The following is a 22,524-nucleotide window of genomic DNA, read 5'->3' as shown; positions in this document are numbered from 1 at the left end:
TTAGAAGTTAAAAATATTTTATCATCGTTAATCACAACTAACGCAGCTAATCTATCGACAACTGTGTTACGTTAACTGGAACTATATATAAGAACAAACTGTATTTTAAATGTGTTTTTAAAATTTGAAAGTCATTTCTAAAAACATTTTAATTCAAAAATAGTATTTCGACGATTTTTCACACCACTTCCATAGATAAACCACGTCTTAATGGCAACTGGTTCAGTATACGACGCTGCACATAAGGGAGATTTTGACTATGTTTCAGAAAAGATTGAAGAGTTTCCAATAATTTTAGAAGCACCAGACTCTGTAAGTTGTAATTATTTGTATATTATTATCTAACGTTAATCTCTAGACGAACCTTTATTATATCCAATCTCTACCGTGCAATACTAAAATGTACCACGTACGGACGATTTTCACATTTGGTCCCATTGAAGATAGCTACAAAGGAGTTACATTTGTAGTTCCTTTGATTTTTTTAATTTCATTTTTTTAACAGGTTTTGCAAATGTATACATTTTTATTTTGGTTACATAGTCAGGTTATACAGTCCGTATAATTTCAATAATTTCTCTATCTAGTATAGAACCCATGTCACCTTATCAACCTATTATCCTGCATATTTAAATGCAGTAAAACCACATTTAAAAACATATTTTCTGGTATCTCATAGCCATTTGTATCCTCTAATGGATGTGCATAGGCTTCTTCTAAAGTTTTCTAGTTTCTATGAAGTTACAAAGTAGTTTCCTGTTATTCTCTTGAGAACATTTGTTCATATGATAGGTGGTTCATATTATCTGACAGTTTCAGCTTACAAGTGAAGCAGTAGCATCTCCAGAAGATGCCAACCCCTAGTGTTGGTGAAACGTCGAGAACTACTTGACAGTCTAAGAGCCCCAACAAACAGTTTAACAAGTTGGTGTGCATTTAGTTGATAGAATTCTGTCAGGTTCTTGGATACTCCATTGTATTGGTTTATTTTATTTAACTAATTTCCTCTCTCTTGGTTCTCTTTACTATTCCAAACCTAAAAATTTTTTATTGTATAGGATTTTTCATTTTGTTGTGAAGCTTATATATTGTGCTATTGACCAAGAATCAAATACTTTTTAGAGTAAGAGGCTTGTAATTCATTGGGCAGTTCTCAGCGGAAATGTAAAGCTTGTTACCTATTTACTGAAACTTGGATCTCCTGTGAACTCCTCAGATGATACAGATATGACACCATTAATATTAGCTTCATCAGCTGGCCATACCGAAGTTGTCAAATTGTTATTAAAAAAATGTGATGATGTCAATCATAAAAATGCACAGGGCCATTCATCACTTCAGTATGCAGCATCCAAAGGTTGGACCGAGGTAAATTTCTATTCCTAATAAATTATAAAATTCAACTGTAACAGTCTAAGCAATAATACAGAACATTCACGAATTAATACAATTATTGTACTACTTAATTGTTATTGAACGTTACTAAAAATAATTACAGTTTACCAAAAACTAGAAGTAGGCTACTTTTTTGCAATTGATAATAAATAGTTTTTTTTTACTTTGTGTACAATTTATATGCCTAAAAGTTTTATTTCTATTAGTATTTTTTACTTTTATTACCATTTTTACCTAACTAAATCTCCTTAATACAAATTAGAGACATTAAAAGTACTATTGATACCTCCCAGCTTCTATTTTCTTGTTTACAAGTCTGTATTTTAAAGATGGTAGTTCAATATATAGGCTATTGATTATCTTCAAAAAAAAAAGAGAGCTAAAATGTACTACAACGTTAAAGGGGTTTTATTGTTTCATATGGTAAATGAATCCCCAAATATGAAAAACCGTACTACCATTTAAAGTGGTGCGTTTTTGAGAAAATAATGAATTAGTCCCTATGCACTAGGGTGCATTTTGGGTGAATTATATGCACTTTTCCTACATATATTACATGTGCAAAAAGTTGTTTAAAATTAAAATTCCCATAGAAATGTCACCTTAAGTCAAAAATAATTTTATTTGACAAAAATATATTCAAAAAACAAAACAAAAAATATTCGAAAGATTTTTTTGGCGACATAACTTTTTTCTACAGGGGTATAGGTATTATATGCATTGATTCACAGAAAAAAAACTTCTATCCTTCCTCTTCAAAATGAAGTTCGGTAGATGTCTCTAGGATCCATATTATTCAAGATACAACTTTTTAAAGTTCTCCACTCACACCATTTTTGGGCCATTTTCCCTATTTCGTTGCAAGTATCACACTTTGACGAACCATATCTTGGTTTGGGTTATGCCTAAAATATTTTACAATAGACTATTTTAAAGTACAGAAAATAAGCTTTCTTTTTTTATTTAGTAATGCATATACCTAAATACACAAATTTTCTTTTTGCAGATAATACCAGTATCACTTGGAGGAACTGTAATATTGCAACTCTTCATGCAACTATAACTTATGATCTACTTAAAATAAAAACCTGGTCCGACTCAAAGTTACTCTCTTTTAACGTGGATAAAACAGCAGCATTATCCTATAAAGGAGCTCTTCTTAATACCGGCCAGATCAGTATCGTTGATTCTGTAAAGTTTCTTGGCATTTTTATAGGCAGCAACCTTAAATGGTCCCTTCATATCGTGTGTCTGCTGTTGGTTTCTTTGGACTGTGGACTTAATCCATTAGCCGAACTAAAATTACTCTTATAAGATATCTCTTATACTCATTATATTTATGAATATTTATAACCTATTTGATAATAATGATTTACAATAGTAATTCACACATATATTATACAGGTATCTACATACAGATTGAACGAATTTAAAACGAAACATACGAAATCAATGTATTTCGGCTCAACTCCGCTCTAGGTGGTTGGCCAACAAAAGGTTGTCAAATAATTATATTATAAAAATCCAATACTTCAGCGGGCTGCTGGATTCTGAATTCATTCAAGAACAAGTCAAAACTCCACCCAAATAGGTTGCCTAGAATCACTGTGAAAACTAGACTAAACAAGCAGTTATTATGCTGTCAAACCACCTATGGCTTCCTTATAGTCCAAGAGATAGAGCCGAAATTTTGAACTGATCAGTAATATGACATTTCTCTATTGGAATATATTCATTGTAACTGGGTTAAGACTTTGCCTTACAGGCGGACGCCCCTCGTGGTACAGGGGGTGGCTATACAGGGATGAAGTTGTAATTTTTTTCGGAAAAATTAACGATCGAGTGGTCAAATGTACCACTTGACTGCGCATTTTAGGTCTCGGTAACAATTTTCAAACTGATTTTATTATGATATTTTTATACCGAATGATTTGAAAATTTGTACGATCACTTCTGTTACTATTCTGAAAAGCGTCAAGTAGAGTTTTCCTCAAAATTTTTCAAAAAAAATTCCGTAAATGAAAATTTTCGTAATTTTTTGAGGTAAAATCTAATTTGTAGAATCCTTTCGATTTTCTGTAAGTTATATCATGATTTTTTTCCAAAAATTTTCAAACGATTTTTCCGATAAGAAAAAAAAATTTAGAAAAACTTTTAAAATTTCGTCATTTTTCTCACTCTCATTGATGTCATCACATTCATCATCTTCGTCACTTTCACTTTCAATAATATCACATTCATTATCTGCTTCATTTTCAATCACTACTTCTCGAACTGATTCTGGCATCTGAGGTCCACTAAACCATTTGAATTTATATGTTTCATCTTCAAGCTCCCAACCATGTTCTTCAACAATCAATTCTGTTGGTACTTTTTTATGAGCATTTGTCCAAATATTTGAAATATAATGAGCTCGCAGTAGATGTTGGTGTAATTCATCTTGACATGGTGGTAAGCTTAAAGCATCGAAATTTTTTAGTTTTTTTTTTAAAGGCTCGTTCACATCATGCAACTTATACTCCGGTTAAATAGTGAAAATCTGACATCGTTTACTTTTCTTTTTGGAATTGTTCTCGTCAATCCTGTTCCATATAAGTGACATATGAAAGTTTCTAAGGTTTCAAAAACTTCATTACAATCGAAGTCAGTTTCTCCAAGTTGGATAAAAGCATCTTGATACTTATTATATTTAGCGCATGCGTCTAGAATTACTGATCTAAATGGAACGGGCATCCTTATTATTTTAATATTTTAAAATAATAATGATGCAAAATTAATGTCCAATCAGAATTTGTAAAATTAGAATTAACTAATGAAAAAAAAAATATCAATTTGAAAGTTAAAAAAAATATTGAAAATATCTACAAAGTAAATTTCAAAACTTAAAAAATTGATAATTCCACTATTAAATTGATTTTTATTAATAATTATTTGTAAAATGTTAAAGGAATTCTACAAATTGAATGTTACCTATTGATAAATAGAAATAATATATTTTCTATTTGATTATTAATGTAATAATAAATCAAATTTTTCTTATATCTGAACAACCATTATTTATGCAATATAAATTTTCTTTCTTTCTTTCTTTCTTTCTCCCCTTCCTTTTACCCTAACAGGGTGTCGGATTTGGGCTAGCTATTTTAATTTCCATTTACCCACCTCTTCCATTCTTTTCTGTTTCTTGCCATTGTTTTCAATTCCTCGAGTGATTTTTGTTTAAGTTTTCCCGCCTCTACTACTTGCTGTATCCATTTTTTTCTTGGTCTGCCTCTTTTTCTTTTTCCGATGTTTTTTGCTTCATAAATTTTTCTTGTTATTCTATTGGATTGCATCCTCATCAGATGCCCATACCAGTTCATTTGTCTCTTTGCTATTTTGTTCATTATCGGTTCCTGGTTGGCCATTCTCCTAATAGTCTCGTTGCTTAATCTATCCCATTTTATCTTTCCAACTATCCTTCTTAGATATCTCATCTCCATTGCGTTTATCCTGCTCTTATGTTTTTCCAGAATTGTCCAGTTTTCACTTGCATAGAGCACAGTCGGTATCACTATTGTGTTATATATTTTTATTCTTGTTTCTCGTGCAAGTTCTCTTTTTCCCATTATTGGGGCTAACGCATAATATAACTTGTTTGATTTCTTTGCGCAATATAAATTTAAAAACCTTTTTATTGTAATAAAAAATAAGTAAAATTACTATTTGTTATACTGAAAATATTCAATAGTTAACATTATAAAATTACTTTAATTTAATAAAATTACTTAACCGGTTTCATAATTAATTTTTATCAATCATCAGATAATTTCAATTGATTATTATATTGAAAATATTTTTTTTTGTTTTTCATTCTAATATCAAACATTTATTCAATTAAAAATTAATTCGTAAAATATTTATATTTAAGAAAAAAATGTGATTTGTAAAGTAAATATGACTTTAGTTTGAAAAAAAAAACATTATCCTAATACCATTTTAAAACTACAAAATATTCTATAAAAGATTCAGAGATGACGTAGAGTTTTATCAAATGTTTTAGAAACATTGTTTTATTACTGATCAGTTCAAAATTTCGGCTCTATCTCTCCGACTATTAGGCAAGCTCCTCTTTCCTTTATCTAAACCTAAGCAGTCAGATGGATATTTTGAGCGGTGTTGCCAATCTCATTCCTCTAGATGTTTTTCAAATAAGGTGTTAACCATAAAATATTTACAGGAAAGAAAGGAAATAACTACAAACCATTAAGTTTATTTTTGTTATTAGTCTGTTGTAGTAGATTGGTAAATACAATGAAAAATATAGGCAAATATCCGATTTATTTAAAGATACGAAGAAGATATAACTCTCAAAAAGATCCGCAAATCGGATTATTACACGGCGATTGGCAACATTGACTTTGGGCGGCGCTATAGAATATGGTGCGTCCTAAAAGGAGACAGATAGTTGAACGATATTTTATACAATGTCTATCACCGGGTATGGATTTATTTTTGTCCAAGTTTTATATTGGTCCACTCTTTCAAATGCAGTTCAAACAGACATATATTAAATTGTATGTTCCGTTTTAAACCCGGTTCAACACCTCAGAGGTTTAGGCTCTCTTTGTGTTTTTTTTTTATATTTTGTTTTATTTTATTTTTAATTATTTATTTTTTTTATTTTTTTCTTTCGTTTTTTTTTAATTTTTATATTCTAACTTATATAAAATTTCACAATTTTAGTTTTATATTAATAATGTGTTTAATTAGGATCTCATAGATATCTTTAGTAGCAATCAAAGCTTGTAGATTAAAAGGTTTTCTTATATATTGTGTAATATAAATTTGATCTATAAAATAATCGATTTCTTTTTTTGTTAATTTACAATCTATTATCATATGTTCTGCGGATCCTAACTCTCCACATTCACAACAGTTTGTGTCTGACAGTCCTATTTTATGTTTATGTTGTGAAACTAAGGAGTGGCCAAACCTAAGTCTACATATATATGATATAAGGACCTTGTTGTCTTGATAGCCACTAAACCAGCTTTCAGATGGGATCTCTGTTTGGATAGTTTTATAACACAGTCCCTTTTTGGAATTGATATACCATTCTTTCCAGTTGTTGATTTTATTAATATTGATATAAGCATAGGCGTTATTTAGTGTTAACTTATATTCATAGTTAGTATCTAATTCTGTAGCACTCTTTGCTAGTTTGTCTACAATTTCATTGTTTTTTAAATTGCAATGGGCTTTTATCCAACAGAATGATATTTCTTTACCTTTTGGATTTGAGTCCAATAAAGTTTTTATTATTTCTATAATGATATGATTGTAATGTTCTGTCCACTTCTCCAATTTAGTTAGAGCACTTTTGCTATCTGAAAGTATCACGAATTTATCATTATTGGTGATCGTTGCTATGTACTGCATTGCTCTTAATATTGCTATTAGTTCTCCTGTAAATACCGTGGTATCTGTATCTAGACCTATTCCTTCTCTGTATTGTATTTTAGGATCCCATATAGCAGCAGCAACTTTAGAGTTAATTTTTGAGGTGTCTGTATAAATGTAATATTTTGGGCATAGTGTTTCTATATCTGTATTAAACGTAGAGTTTCTTAGATTTGCTGGGAAACTCCAATAATCTTTCATGTAAATTGGCTGTATATTAGAAATACTATTTAGATATATTTGAAATATGGGTGATATTCTTGATGTGTATAATTTATTTTTAATTTGGCGCAAGTTGTAGGTTTCAACAATTAGTAAAGTAGGTTTTTTCTGCCAGTATTCACTCAGATCATGTATAAAAAGTTTTTGACACTTATCCACTATTAAACTCTCTTTAGCAATGGTTTTAATTATAAACTTTTCGCATAAAGTTTTTCTTCTTAAATGCAGTGGTGGTTCAGTGCACTCTATACTTAAATTAGATGTCGGGGTGATTATTAGAGCTCCGATACATAATCGAAGTCATATCAATGTGTTAAGTAAGAAACTTGCCTCAACCTGCTAAGCAATAAGATCTGTTTCGAAGAAAATCAATTTAACATCTTCCAAAATAACATATTTTTCTTTGTTCGAGTCTCATCTTTGACATGGTCTTCCTTTTTGGAGTTCCAGTACAGCTGCCAAATCTGATGTTATTTTTAAATTACAAAAAAGAACATTACGGTATCTTTTTGGCCTCAGTAGAATAACACATTGTAGAAGCTACTTCAAAAATCACGGGATTTTAACTCTTCCCTCTTTATATATATATTTTAGAAACTGTTTGCTTAATTAGTAAACATCTATATGTTTTTCCAGCAATACCCAATCATGACTACTCCATCAGAAATTCATTGTGTATTTACCGATCCCGTCCTTCTTGTTCTTCAAGTGCCATCTCTGCGGCGGAGGTCGGCAATCATAATAGCTATTCGGACTTTTGAGACGGCTGCTCTGAAAAGTTCATTTGATGTACATCCGTACCACTCTCTCAAGTTGCGCAGCCATGACATTCTACGCCTCCCTATGCTTCTCTTTCCTTGTATCTTTCCCTGCATAATCAGTTGGAGCAAGGTGTATTTCTCTCCACGTGTAATATGTCCGAGATATTCCAATTTTCTTGTTTTAATTATATTTAAAACTTTTATTTCTTTATTCATCCTTCTCAGAACCTCTTTGTTTGTGATGTGTTCTGTCCACGATATTTTCAAAATTCTTCTATACACCCACAGCTCGAATGATTCCAGTTTTTGTTTCTCTCCAGTTTCTTCGATCCCGTCCACTGAGTTAGTAAAGAAATCTATATTATATTTAACAAAAAAATTATACATCCATCTCCTTTGCAATTTAAATCTGCAACGTCTTTCCTTAAGTTCCATAAAATGACAAAAGCCTATCTATCTGAAAGACCATATTATTCAGTGGAAGAGTTTCTTAACGAATAACTGAGAAATGACAGTACCTTTATGTACAAGTAACTAAAGTATTTTTATATATATGTATCACATGCAGCCAATAGAGCAAGCGGGATTTCGTACCGAATTTGGAACCAATGATTACCTACAGAGCATTAAAACGGTAATAGAAAAGACTATCGAATACAATCGACCACTCGTTCTGGCTTTTGTAGATTTCCATAAAGCCTTTGACACGGTAAAATTTGATAAAATCCTGGAAGCACTACAAGCATGCCGCATTGACTACCGATATACAAGGTTAATTTAAAATACATACAAGAACGCAACTACAGTCCATCTAGTTTACTTACCGTTGCACGTCATTATCATTGACAGAGATCGAAGTTGACATAGTTGCCAAAGTATAAAAAAACCTGAATCCATTTTAAATCAAATAGGTCCCGTAATTATTGCAAAAGTGGATTATACAACAAAACAAATTAATATTTAATGTAGATAAATAGAAACAAAACAAGAGCTAAAAATAATCTTCTTAAAAACAATTTAAGCCGCTTGTATGCGCCGTATAAAGATGTTAAATGGAATACATAGATATTTATTTTATTTTATGTAAAATGTAAAATAATAAGTGTCAACACCGCAACTGTCAAATAAGTGTTACCAATTTATGCCAAAATATTACCTTCGTTCGATTACAATTACAGTGTGTTCCGAACAAATGTTCTTCATAAAAACGCTTTATAATGCATTTACACAAATTAAATGAAACATATTGTTGTGTATTTCTTTAAGTTAACATTAATAGAAATCTTTAAATATTATTTCTACGCGTATATAATAAAATATGTCTAGTGGCTGTAATGCCAGTGTACTCAGCAAAGTGATTCTAAAAAGAACACACCTACCGCCTAAATATTTCGTGTTGGTATCATGTGACCTCACGGGCTATGACGCGGATGACGTGCAACAGTAAGTAAATTAGATGAAGTATATGTCGGTGAAACTACATAAGAACACGGATCTTATCTCACGGACAGGGTGATATCTTATCGCCTAAACTGTTTACCGCAGTACTAGAATAAGGCCGGCTCCACACATGGGATCCAACGTTGCCGCCCACTTTGGAGCCAATGTTGGGTCAACTGTGTTTCCACGTTGGTGAGCCATCCACACATGAGTGCATATGATTATATTTTGCTACAAAAAAAAACGAATTTTATTCTACATTCATATCATTTTGTCTACAGCGTTACTTAATGTTACTAGATCTTTAGAGATGCCGTATTTGGCAACTGCAGGCTTAATATATGAGTGTAAACCTGACGTCGATGCTCTGAATCCTATTTATTCTTTTATAAACTAAATTCCCAAATTTCTTAGCCTTCTATTTTGGTTATATTCTGCATCAAACGTGACTTTAATCCAAAACCGATATATGTAAGTACATATTTTAAAAGTTACATGACCATACGACGGTGGTCTATTAGGACAAAATGATCTATATTTCAAAATTAAAGCATATACTTTTGTAAAATATTTAGATAAGTACATTTTTTTGGTGCCTGAAAGGTATTGAAGAAACCAGGTATGTATATTATTTGTTTATGTAAGAAATAGCCTTTTGAGCATAAACCCAGTTCTGATAGACTACCGACATGTATCGGAGTGTTAATTCTAAACAGCTCAACGGAGGTGACTCAGGTGGCCGAAGATCAATTTTTACATGTTGTAAATTTGTTTTTTAATGCCGTCATGGAATGGAAATTTTCTTCGATAAAGTAATTTTTGTTTTCTAAAAAGAATGCTGTGTAAAATGGCAGCATAAGTGTTTTGAAAGAAAAAAGAAGACGAGGACTCTTTTTATAAACTGTGGCTTGTCATTGGTTTATTTTCTTTTGATTTGCTAGATTGTGCAAAATTAAGTACCTAATTTTATGCAGGATGCGAATATTATGCGCCAACAACTAAATTATGCGCAAATAGCATAATTATACGCCGATTGGAACACTGCTGTAGCGCCAATGTCTGGTCGGCATCAACGCCAACACCAATATTGGCGCCAATCCCTTTGATGTGTACGCAAAAACCGACAGTCCACGGAAAACTCCCAACGTTGGAGCAAGTCATAAAAACGTTGGCGCCAACATTGGCTCCAACAGAGTTTTGTCGGTACACACATTGGACGAACGCTGTTGGGGCCAACGTTGGCCCTAATGTGTGGAGCCGGCGTAAGCTTATAAAAACCTTAACTGGGAAGTGAAAGACCTGAACATTGACGGTAAAAGATTAACAAATTTGAAATTCGCAGACGACATAGTTTTGATCTAGAACAACCTCAAGGAGATATGTATAATGCTACATGAACTTCAGTTAGTGTGTGCCAGTGTGGATCTTAAAATAAACATCTCCAAAACAAAACAAAAGTCATGACAAACCTAGTACCTAGCGGAAATATTAATATTGGAGACAACGAAGTAGAGCTGGTGGAAAAATACATATACCTTGGACACGAAATAAAGATCACAAGAGACAACCAAACATGCGAACTACGAAGAAGAATAAACTTAGCAAGGGCAGCCTATGGAAAACTTTGACATTCACAGCTACAACTTCTAGAACGTTGCAAATAGCTCAGTGGAAAATGGAAAGGTCAATGCTGAGTATATCGATTCGTGACCGAGTTAGAAATGAAGACTTAAGACGAAGAAGAGGAGTTACCGATGTAATTTCCCGAATTGCCACACTGAAAGGGAACTGGGCCGGACACGTCGCCCGAATTAGTGATGAAAGGTGGACGAAGAGATTGCTTGAGTGGAGGCTGGGGTTACACAAAAGAAGTTGAGGAAGACCCCTCCTCGTTGGACTGACGATCCCAAGAAAATGTCAAGAAATTTGATGAAAAGTGCTCAAGATAGAGCACAAACAAAAATGAGGGAGGCCTATGTTCAGCAGTGGATGCAAAGGGCTGGGTGATGATGATGATCACATTCAGCAACTTAAACTTATTAGTTCGTAAGGTTTTATTATACAATTTGCAATTTATTTAAATTTTGCAATGGATTGTATATTTTATTATCTTTTATTTTGTTATATTGACGATTTATGTGATTTCAGTAAATTTTAAATTGTTTTTGTTATTTTTTTGACTTTCTAAGCTTTTTTCATAAAATTGTACAATTTTCAGTGACAATAACGCATATTTCTATTCTATTCTAAAGAGGAAGGATACAAGTTTTTTTTCTGTGAAGCAAAGTCTATACCTAGAATTCCGTGGAAAAAAGTTGTGGGGCAAAAAAGAAAAATGGCGTATTTTCGTGTTTTTTTTTGCTTCGTTTTTTGAATATATTTTTATCAAACAAACATTATTTTTGACTTTAAAAAGTAACTGAATTTTGATAGGAAATTTAATTTTTCACAACTTTTCTCTCGGTGTATCTGAATTTTTCATTACGTTGGCTTACTTTTTAATTTCTTCTCTTGTTATTTCAGTTTCTTCGCGGTAGAAGATATATTTTTGGTAGCCAATATCTTGGATTTCTGCTCGATCTTCTGTCAGCATTTGTTCATAATATTCGACCCATAATTCCGGGGATATTAGAATTAACCTACTGCGCTCTTTTTTTTTTCAAAGAAAAAAAAAACTAAATATTGAACAACTGTAATAGAAAATAGAAGAATTGCACAATTAAATCGTTAAACATTTTGTGAAAATTAAATGTAGTTTAAAAAATGATCGGTATTATATTTGAGTATCTCATTTTTACGCTTACCAACTATGAATTCTTTTTTTTTTTTTTTCTCTATAATACATGTATTTTTTTCAGATCTGTGCCATGTTACTCGAAAAAGGAGCTGACGTCAACATTCAGGATGAAAGAGGAAGTACTCCGCTACATCGAGCAGCCTCTAAGGGTCTTCTATCCGTTCTAGGTATTTTACTGTCATGTCCTGACATTAAAGTAAATGTTAAGGATATTTATGGTAATACTCCTCTTCATTATGCTTGTGAGGAGGATAGAAAAGAGGCAGCTGTTATGTTAGTTGAACATAGAGCTGATGTTGAAATCAAAAATAGGGAGGAGAAGTCTTGTTTAGATTTGTGTACACCAGTTTTAGCTAGGCTTCTTATAAGTAAATCAAAATGTTAGATGATTACATAAGATTAATAAAGTTTTATTTTAAGATTAAATTTTGTTTTCTTATCATCCGAACCCTTTACCGCATTATGTGCTATAAATGGCACAAACCAACACTGCCTGGGGTGATTGCGGGGTGGATTGAGTAGCTCCGCGGTTACCACAGCCGGTCCCAAGCCCGGATAAAATGTGGAGGGTGATTGGCAAGGTTGGCAACCTACCAATCGTAAATAACAAATACTGCTCAAAGAAACAATGTACAACCTCGGAACCGGATTGATACTATGAAGAGGACTACGGCAAGAAATAAGAACAAGCGAAAAACATCCAAAACCCAGATGAGTATCAGATCGCTCAACTCAAGGGACTAAGAAATAAACCAAGTGCTGAAAGAGAAAGAAATAGACATTTGTGCTCTACAGGAAACAAAACAGGAAGGGAAAGGTCAATCAAAATTAGGTGAATACATACTTATCTACAGTGGAGTAGCAAAAGAAAACAGGGCCAAAGAACGTGTAGCCTTACTAATACACCGAAGGTACCAAAATCATATCAAAGAGTGTCAATACATATCAGAAAGAATAGTAACAGCAAAGATAAGAATGGAGAAGGAAGACCTGAACATCATCGGAGTATACGGTCCTGAAAATAACAAGCCTCAAACAACAAGAGAAGCATTTTATGACCAATTACAACAAGTAGTAGATCAAGTCAGAGGGGAGATGATAATGTTGGAGGATTTTAACGCTCGAATAGGCAATCAAGTAATACCCGGCATTAAACAAAAACATAACGAGAATGTTAAAAACGAAAATGGAGAACTGATGATCAACTTCTGCACAAATAACGAACTAAGAATAAACAACACATTTTTTGACCACAAAGACCAACACAAATATACATTTAATAACACCCGTGGACAAAGATCTATGATAGATTATGTTATAACCAACAGAGATATACATCCATCGAAAATAATCGACGTAAGATACCTCAACTCAGCAGATGTAGGTAGCGACCATAGCCTAGTATTATGTAAAATAAGAATCATCCTGAAATACTTCCCACCCAAGAGAGCAACGTCAACACAAACAAAAAGCAAAGTCGAAGGACCAAATACTGAATTCACGGAATACTTATACAGGAAAAGAATATCCGAGAAAATCACTGGGAATGAAATATTAGAAAACGATAACATCGAGGAAAGCTGGGAAAGACTCAAAAATAACATAATTACCGCAGCAACAGAATCACTTGGAGAGAGGAAAGTAGCGAACACTAACATATAAAAAAAGAAAACACCATGGTTTAGAGAGGAAGTAAAGACAAAATGTAAAGAAAAGAAGAAAGCCTTTTTAAAATACAGAACACAACAGGCATACAACCACTATAAACGAATCAGAAATGAAACGAATACTTCAGTTAGACAAATAAAAAAGGAACACTGGCAGAGTTTCTCAAAACAGATGGAACACAAAAAGAAATATGAAGAATGATCAGAGGTCAAAGAAAAGAGATAAACGAACTAATAAAAACGAAACATTCAGAAGGAAACATGGGTAGACTACTTTCGATCCCTATTTGCTAAAGGTGACGATAATGAACCACCAACACCAGAGGTGACGACAAACGAAGAAATAAATATTGAGGAGGAAAAGGTAAAGGAAGGTAAAGGAAATTAAAAAATAGAAAATCACCAGGAGAGGACAGAATACCGAACGAACTCCTAAAGTACGGAGGACCAGATCTGACCAAATAACTATTAAGACTAATCCAAAAAATAATTGAACAAAACAGAATTCCTCAAGAATGGATATCAAGCATCCTAATACTTCTCTTCAAAAAGGGAGACAAATCGTACCTGGAAAATTACAGAGGAATTAATTTATTAAACACAACACTAAAATTAACAACCAAAGTGATAACAAATAAACTGAATGAAATTATAACACTAGCAGAAGAACAACAAGGTTTTAGGTTGGGAAGATCATGCATTGACGCTATATTTTTAATGACGCAAGTGCAAGAGAAATCATTAGAATACAACAAACCGGCATATCTATGTTTCGTGGATCTTAAGAAGGCATTTGACCGGGTCAAATTAAAAGATGTTATCCACTTATTGTACGCAGGAGAGATACCTCTAGGAATAATCGAAACGATCGAAAATATCTACCAAAACAACACAATAAAAGTAGAAGAAGAACTAACCAACCCTATTGAAGCTGGCAATGGGATAAGACAGGGAGATTCCCTGAGTCCTCTATTGTTCAACCTGATTATGGATGAAATAATGAAAGTAAGCACTTAAAAATAATCTGCCATGCAGACAATGCAATACTACTCTCTCAAAGTGAAGATGATTTACAATGTATGCTGCACCAATTTAATATAACAGCCAGACAATTTAACATGTTAATTTCCCCAAAAAAGACAAAGTGCATGGTTACAACAACAAATTTACTAAGATGTAAATTGGAGCTGGAAGTACAGATAATAGAACAAGTGATGGAGTTTAATTATCTAGCTACGGCAAGCTCGAAACTGAAATGGAAGATCAAGTGAATAGAGCAAACAGAGCCGCAGGCTGCCTAAATGAAACATTATGGAGAAATAAAAATATCGGGAAAGAAATGAAAGGCAGAATTTACAAAACAGTCATCAGACCAATAATGACAAACGCGGAAGAAACAAGACCTGAAAAATTGATGGTAAGACACTATACGATGTATATTCAAGGTGGAGAACATCAAGAACTGGGTAAGAAATAAAAGAGTAGAATGGAACAATCATATAAGCCGAATGACAACCAATAGAGTAGTAAAGACGGCAAGGGACGGTTCCCCAATAGGAAGACGATCAGTAGGAAGACTACGAAAACGATGGAACAACAACTTACTGGAGGCACATTGAAAAACAGAGAGTCATGTCTATATAAAAAGAAGAAGAAGAAGAAATGGCACAAACCAAAAAAATACTATAAAGTACGTACTTATAGTGTACGGGAGATATGCGGCATAGTTCTGAAGTGCAGTTCGAATACCAGATAGTACTAATAGAGAAGAGTCAGATCTCTCCGATGAAGATGTCTTAAATGAAATAATATTGTGTCAAGATGGTAACAATGAAGAGCGTGAAGATTTACCAATCAATGTCAAGGAAACTGTGATTACTGCCACATCCTCAGATTCTTCAGATGATGATACACTCTCTTTGTCTGAAACACTGCGATATAAAAGGAAGAAATCTCATAATTGGGTGAAAGGTAATCTGAGATAAAATTATACAAAATTAGAAACTGCGGTCCAATTTTTTCAGCAGATGTTCGAGTATAAACGAAAAATAGGACCAATTAAAGAAATACCCCAAGAAGACATCCGTAAAGATTAGTTTGATCTTGTTCTCTATTGGGATGAGAGCACTATGTCAAGATACAAATTTCCAGGCAGTACACGGAAAACATATACAGGGTGCGGCAAAGGTAACTGAATCATGAAAATTGGAATGAAGGGGTTTTGAACAGTGACCTATTGAATGAAAATATTTTCATCTATTTGCTACTTCCGGTTATACCGGAAGTTGCTTATAATTTCGTTATTTTTATTGGGACACCCTGTATATTTTTAAATTTTAGGAATATTCACATTATTCTGAACATTTTTTTTAATACTTCCCTATACTTTATAATTTGAATAAAAGTTTAAATTTCTTATGAATTTATATATTAACCAGATACATCACTATCGTTTACAGTGTAAAGTAACCTTTTTTCATTATGTAGGCTGCTGTCAAAATTGGCATAAAACCGGCAACCTAAATTTTCACCTAATTCCTTTTTTTTCAAATGGGACACCCTATATGTGATTCTATATTTTAGAAAAATATGTTTTTCACTATCGACCTGTATTAGTATTCCCTATACCTATCTTTTGCAGTTTTCAAGTAATTTAATTTTATACCGTTGTGTCACAACAGCAGAGAATATTAATTTTGAGACCTCAAAAAAGATGCAAAAAAGTTACCCCGGCCTTCCTCTAAAACCCCCCTAGCAGGGGAGTAAAACCAAAAAAATCGATATACCAAGAATCTGTATACCTTAGAAAAAAATGTTTCAAATAAAAAATGTAAATGACCTCTCGACAAAAACTACGATGAGTTTTAAAGGTAAAGAGTTCAGCTTTTGTAAGCAGATTTTGTATTTTTCTGGAAATAAACTTAGATTGCGATCTAGATAAATCTTCCCAATTTTGAATGTGTTTTTAGACGATGTTATATTAGACAAAATTGTCGAGGAATCGAATAAGTATGCTCATTTGAAGGGTCATCATCATCATCATTGGCTTTTACAACTCTTCGTGAGTTTTTGCCGCGTTTACTATTGCCTTCCATTGATTCCGATCCTGTGCTATTATTTCCCATGGCCTTACTTCCGTCTTCTCCAGGTCTTCCCTGACTGCGTCTTTCCACCTTTTTCTAGGCCTTCCTGTCGATCTTCTACCATCTGGTCTTTCCCAAAACACATTGCTAATCAGTCTGTCGTCATCGCTCCGTACCACGTGGCCTGCCCATCTTAATCTATTGGCTTTTATGTATCTTACGATGTTTCCTTTCCCGAAGAGAGTCTCTATTTCATTGTTGTATCTGCTCCTCCATTCATTTGTCACGCTGTCCCTGCAAGGACCATATATAATTCGCAGGATTTTGCGTTCCCATACTAATAGCTTATTGATTTCTTTCTTTCTCAATGTCCATGTTTCACTTTCATATGTCACTGCTGGTCGTATTATGGTTTTGTACATTTGGATTTTGGCACGCCTTGAGAGAAGCTTTGACCTCATTAGATGTTGAATGGCAAAGAATGATTTATTCCCCGCCAGTATTCGTATTTCAACCTCCCGTTCTCCTGTGTTTTCACTGGTAATTGTTGCTCCTAGGTATTTGAATTCTTTGACCACCTCAAAATTATGATCGTTTATGGTAATGTTTTGTCTTATTCGATGTCGTTCCTTTTTTGATACGACCATGTATTTAGTTTTTTCTTCGTTTATTTTCAGGCCTACGCTTAGTGTTGCTTCTTCAAAGTTCGATACTATATCCTTAACTTCCAGTGTTGTCTGTGCTACTGCATCTACATCATCTGCAAATGCGAGAATAATCTTTGCTCCTCTGGCAGTTATGCCTGGTTTGACTCTGGTATAGATTTTTCGCATTGCATATTCCAATGCTAGGTTAAATAGTAATGGGGACAGCGGGTCTCCCTGTCTGAGTCCGGTGCTTATGCCGAAAGCCTTTGAAGTTTTGCCTCCTATTCTAATTTGTGCAAAGGAATTGTTGACACACATTCGCGCTATCATGGTCAGCTTCTTTGGTACGCCTAACTCCATCATTGCACTCCACAGTTTTAAGCGATCTATGGAATCATATGCTTGTTTGAAATCTATGAAGATCTGGTGTACTTCTTTATTATATTCCCAATACTTTTCTAGCATTTGTCTGATAGTAAATATTTGGTCGATTGTTGATCTTCCAGGCCTAAAGCCGCATTGGTAATCGCCAATAATTTCCTCTGTATATGGCAGTAATCGTTTTAGTACAACTGAAGCTAATATCTTATATGTAGTACCGATTAGTGAGATTCCCCTGTAGTTGCCACATGTATCCTTTCTGCCTTTTTTATGTATTCGCACGATAATACAGCCACTCCATTCTTTTGGCATTATTTCTTGTTCCCAGGCTTCTTTCATTAATTGGTGTATTTTAGTTCTAAGTTCATGCCCTCCTTTTTTAATCAGTTCTGCATCAATATTGTCTAGTACCGGGGATTTGTCATTTTTTAGGGTTTCTATCGCCGTGATAATTTCTTCCAGGCTTGGCGGGGGTACTTCTATCTCGGCCGTTTGGTACTCACAATTTGCTTTATTTCCATCCGCGTCTACCTGGACATTTAGAAGACTTTCAAAGTTTTCAGAACATCTTTCGATTATTTTATTTTCAGCTGTAATCATTTGCTCATTTTTATCTCTCACAAAGTTCGGTGTTCTTATATATGCACCTTTCTTATGTTGTCTTACTTCTTTGTGAAGGGTGCAGAACTAAATTTAAACGTAACTGAGCTCAAAGCTTTCATAGGTATACTAATTATAATGGGGATTCATCGACTTCCTAGTATCAGACTTTACTGGTCTGTGAATGAAAATTTCAGAGTAAGCAAAATAGCAAACTTAATGACTCAAAAGAGATTTCTGAAAATTCTCCGCTTTTTACACTTGAATTATAATCAAGCAATGACTAGAAAAGGAATACCCGGGTGTGATAAACTATACAAATTACGGTCATTACTTTCTCATCTTTCTAATAAATTTTTAAAATGGTTTTCACCGTCTCGAAATTTGGCAGTAGACGAAAGTATGGTGTGCTTCAAAAGTAAGGTCAAGTTTGAAGCAATATCTGCCAATGAAGCCCACCAAAAGAGGCTTCAAGGTGTGGGCCCTAGCATGTTCTGCCTCTAGATATATGTTAGATTTCAATATTTATGAAGGACGTAGCTACGGAGAAGAAGAAGGTACATTAAGCGAAAGAACAGTACTGCATCTTTCAAAATCATTTTTCAATAAAAGGTACTGTATACTTTTTGATAACTATTGTAGCGAGATTAAATAAAACGAGCGGTTCGAATTTATATAAGTATATTTATTTATAAGTTTACAGTTCGCTACTCTCTTATCAACTAAACTAAACTTCTAACATCGCATCATATATATACCAAAAGTATTAAGTTCCAGACATTCGGGAGTTATCCCACCTCTAATTCGTCTCATCGAAAGAACCATCGAAGACGGGCGGTATTGAAATGCCAATTCTTGTGTTCTCTAGATCTTTCCTTCTAAGAATTATGACGTATCGGAGATGGGCTATTTCGTTACACTATTTTTCATCGTTTAACTTGCTATCCACCTTCACCGCTACTTTCAGCTGGGGGACATTTAGGATCAATAGAAAGTATTATCCGAAACATCTTAAAAATGACAAGGCCTTGAAAATCGGGGAGTTCGATTATGCCACAAGCAATGAACTCTCTGTTTGCAAGTGGAAGGATAGAGGAAAGAACTCTGTTGTTATTGTAAGTTCTTTCCATGATCCATCATGCCTCATAACTGTATCACGAACCAATAAAAAATGCGAAAAGGAATGTATTTCAAGCACAATGCCCATATACGATTAATAAAAATATTGGAGGGGTGGATCATTTTGACCAGTACATGTCACGTATAATATTTCATGGAAATCCAGGAGATGGTGGATGAAACTGTGCTATTATCTAATCGACGCCTCAATTGTCAACGCCTACATAAGTTGAAGAGTGGAAATATATAACGGGCTAAGCAACAAAACCATTATTTTACAAAAAATGAGTTTTTTTCAGTAAACACAGTGGAAAAAGAAAAATGTTATAATCTTGTGTTTTATTGCAATTTTATTGCAAACTACAAACATTTTTACACAAGTCTATGGTTTTTTGAATTGTTTAGTTACGTACACACTGATAAAAATAATTTCTTTAGTTTAAAAAAATATAACGGGATATGTGCACAAGGTAATTTCTTATATAAAGGGTTATGTGTAAACATTGAGCCAAAGGATAAGTTAGTAGAATATGCTTAAATAATTATAAACAAGACAAAATTTATGAACCCTTAGAGTAAAGAAGTCATTATTAATTAGGAAATATCATTTTTATTCAATAGATCTGATTAACAAATTAAAGCCAAATTAAGTGTTTCAGTATTAAAGTAATAATTCTTGAAAAAATCTTTACTTTCTTCACTTAAGTATCCCATCATTTCGCCAAGGTTCTTCTTCTTGTCCGCCGTCAACCTGCTTCTACATTCCAACGGTAATAAGGACGATGCAATATTTTCCATAGTAAGCCTTTCTTAAAAACGCTCACTTCTTGCCATTCCTCCAAATCACTGAAAGTTTTACGAGTATGTACTTTTCCAGGTTTATTTTTCACTATCCTAATGCAATTAAGTTGAGAGATTTGGACACGTTGCGTATTAAGAGTTCTTGCAGATGCAGCATCGAAATCATAAAAATCGTTAGTCTCTAATAATATTGCTACGTAGGGGTGACCAAGCCGTGCAGCAACAATTAATTTGACTATATCTAAAGGGACCTCGCAACGGGACTTTCTCTATTTGTGCGAAGTCGCAATCGCAACTTAAAAACGAGTGGCCGGAAACAAGGTATTTTTGTTCTATTTTTATTTCGTCAATAAACCCTTCTGCGATCAGATAAAACCATAAGTAAAGCAACATCCGGTTTTTATTTTGTGCGCCGCAATTATCACTCCAGACTATCAATTTACGTTTTGGTGTAATTTTGCAGCAACGTACTGCTTTCAATATTGCAGATGCAATTTCATTTCCACCTCTACCTGTTTGTCCTTCATGCCACAAAAAAGTAAAAACGCCATTCTTGTCTCCGATGTGAATACCAAAGTTGTAAACACTCAGTTGCCTTGAGTAGTACATTTTACTGTGTGTTAGAGCAGGAAGACTAAAAACTTGTTGAAGGTCCATACTAAACGTACAAACATCACTATTGGGCATTTGCGACTTCTTGTGATCATTATCCATTTCTTTTCTTACCTTCTCAGCTTTACGATGGTGTAATTCTAAGCGATGTTTCCCATTTAGGTTTGTTGGATTGATCTTCATCGACGCATGAAGCAGATCACAAGTATCGCATGTGTCACTATGAAGCTTGCGAAAAGAGAGTTTAGGGAATTTGAGTTTAAGTATCTTATCAAAATATTTTCGGTCTACGTTATTGTCTGGATGTTTTTCATTAAAAGACCGGTGTAATCTACTAGTATTTAAATCACTGCTTAAATATTCTTTATTAGTCTTAGCCCTTGAATAGTGACTTTCGTCTCTGGGCAAGCCATTCACAAGGTCGACAATCCGTTGATCATCTTCATCGGTGTATTTTTTTACTTTACCTTTGTTGCCTCTTTTTTCATGTAACTTACTTCTCCAGTCTTCAGATATTTAACAACTGTTTCAATGCGTCGTTTGGTAACACCAAACAGGCCTTGAAAAGTCTTTTTACATACTCTTAAAACACTTCCTCGTCCATTTGGAACACTGAATGCTATAGACGTTTGCGTATGACGGTTTATAGGAAGAAGTAAGAGTGATGGATACCAGCTATTTTGTAAAAGTCACCAAAAAGTTTTAACTTCTGTTCATGCTCCAACTTTTTGCAGTTATAATTACACTTGCAAAGAACCTGAAAAATGTTTATAATTAGCTCCCTAATTTTAAACATAATAGGTAGGTATATCAATGTAAAAAATCCTATAACAATATGTTTTTAACGTGGTCTAGAATCTACATCAAAATTACAAGAGGCAAGAGGCTTAAGTCTTACGTTATGTTATTGAGAAAACTACGTAAAATATACATGCTCTAATAAAATAGGCTGGAATGGCCTGGAAGTGGTAGTTTGGTCTTAGAGCTCCGTGCGTTAAATATAATTCACGGTCATAAATCAAGAAAAAATATTGTTTTTGTAACTGAACTCAAAAATTTAATAACCTTATGCATTTTTAATATGAATTAATAAAAAAAAGTTTGGAGCCTGAAATGGAATTTTTTCTTTCTATTTGGGCAGCCAATGTGTTAAGTTTACCTGATTAGCACTTGCAGGTGCTAGCAATACGTTGGACAATATCTGTATGTTTTTACCAGAGAAAATATTTTGGTAAGATTTGTAACTAGAATCTGACTCACTTCCATTTATATTATCGTCGAATTTATTGGACGGCACAAGTGCATAATCTGGATCATTCTCAATTTTGGCTAAATACAATCGCTGTTCCGGCTAGGTGACACTGTATTACTAGTACTAATTTCTTTTTTCACTAAAATTATAAAATACTTGGCGTAAATTATTGACTTCCTATGATTTGAAGTTTGAAGAAATGGCGTATCATTTGCGAACATCATGTATTTAGAAATTCGATTTCGGTCTAAATTCTTAAAGGAACGTTACCTATTCTTACATGCTAGTACATATCTATTAACTTC

General features: G+C 33.5%; 1 protein-coding gene across 1 annotated transcript; it reads left to right on the top strand.

The window, feature by feature from the left end:
• The first annotated feature begins 64 nt into the window (after nt 1-64).
• On the top strand, nt 65-12,483 carry LOC140443795 (uncharacterized). Its single transcript, XM_072535250.1, has 3 exons — nt 65-312; nt 1,123-1,368; nt 12,119-12,483. Exons 1-3 carry the CDS (start codon nt 211-213, stop codon nt 12,440-12,442), a joined length of 672 nt encoding a protein of 223 aa, XP_072391351.1. The 5' UTR covers nt 65-210; the 3' UTR covers nt 12,443-12,483.
• Nucleotides 12,484-22,524: the final 10,041 nt, after the last annotated feature.

The sequence above is a fragment of the Diabrotica undecimpunctata genome, chromosome 6 (genome assembly GCF_040954645.1).
Source record: "Diabrotica undecimpunctata isolate CICGRU chromosome 6, icDiaUnde3, whole genome shotgun sequence".
NCBI classification, from domain to species: domain Eukaryota; kingdom Metazoa; phylum Arthropoda; class Insecta; order Coleoptera; family Chrysomelidae; genus Diabrotica; species Diabrotica undecimpunctata.
The sequence above is the reverse complement of the archived record's forward strand: the minus strand, read 5'-3'. Positions and strand labels throughout refer to the sequence as shown.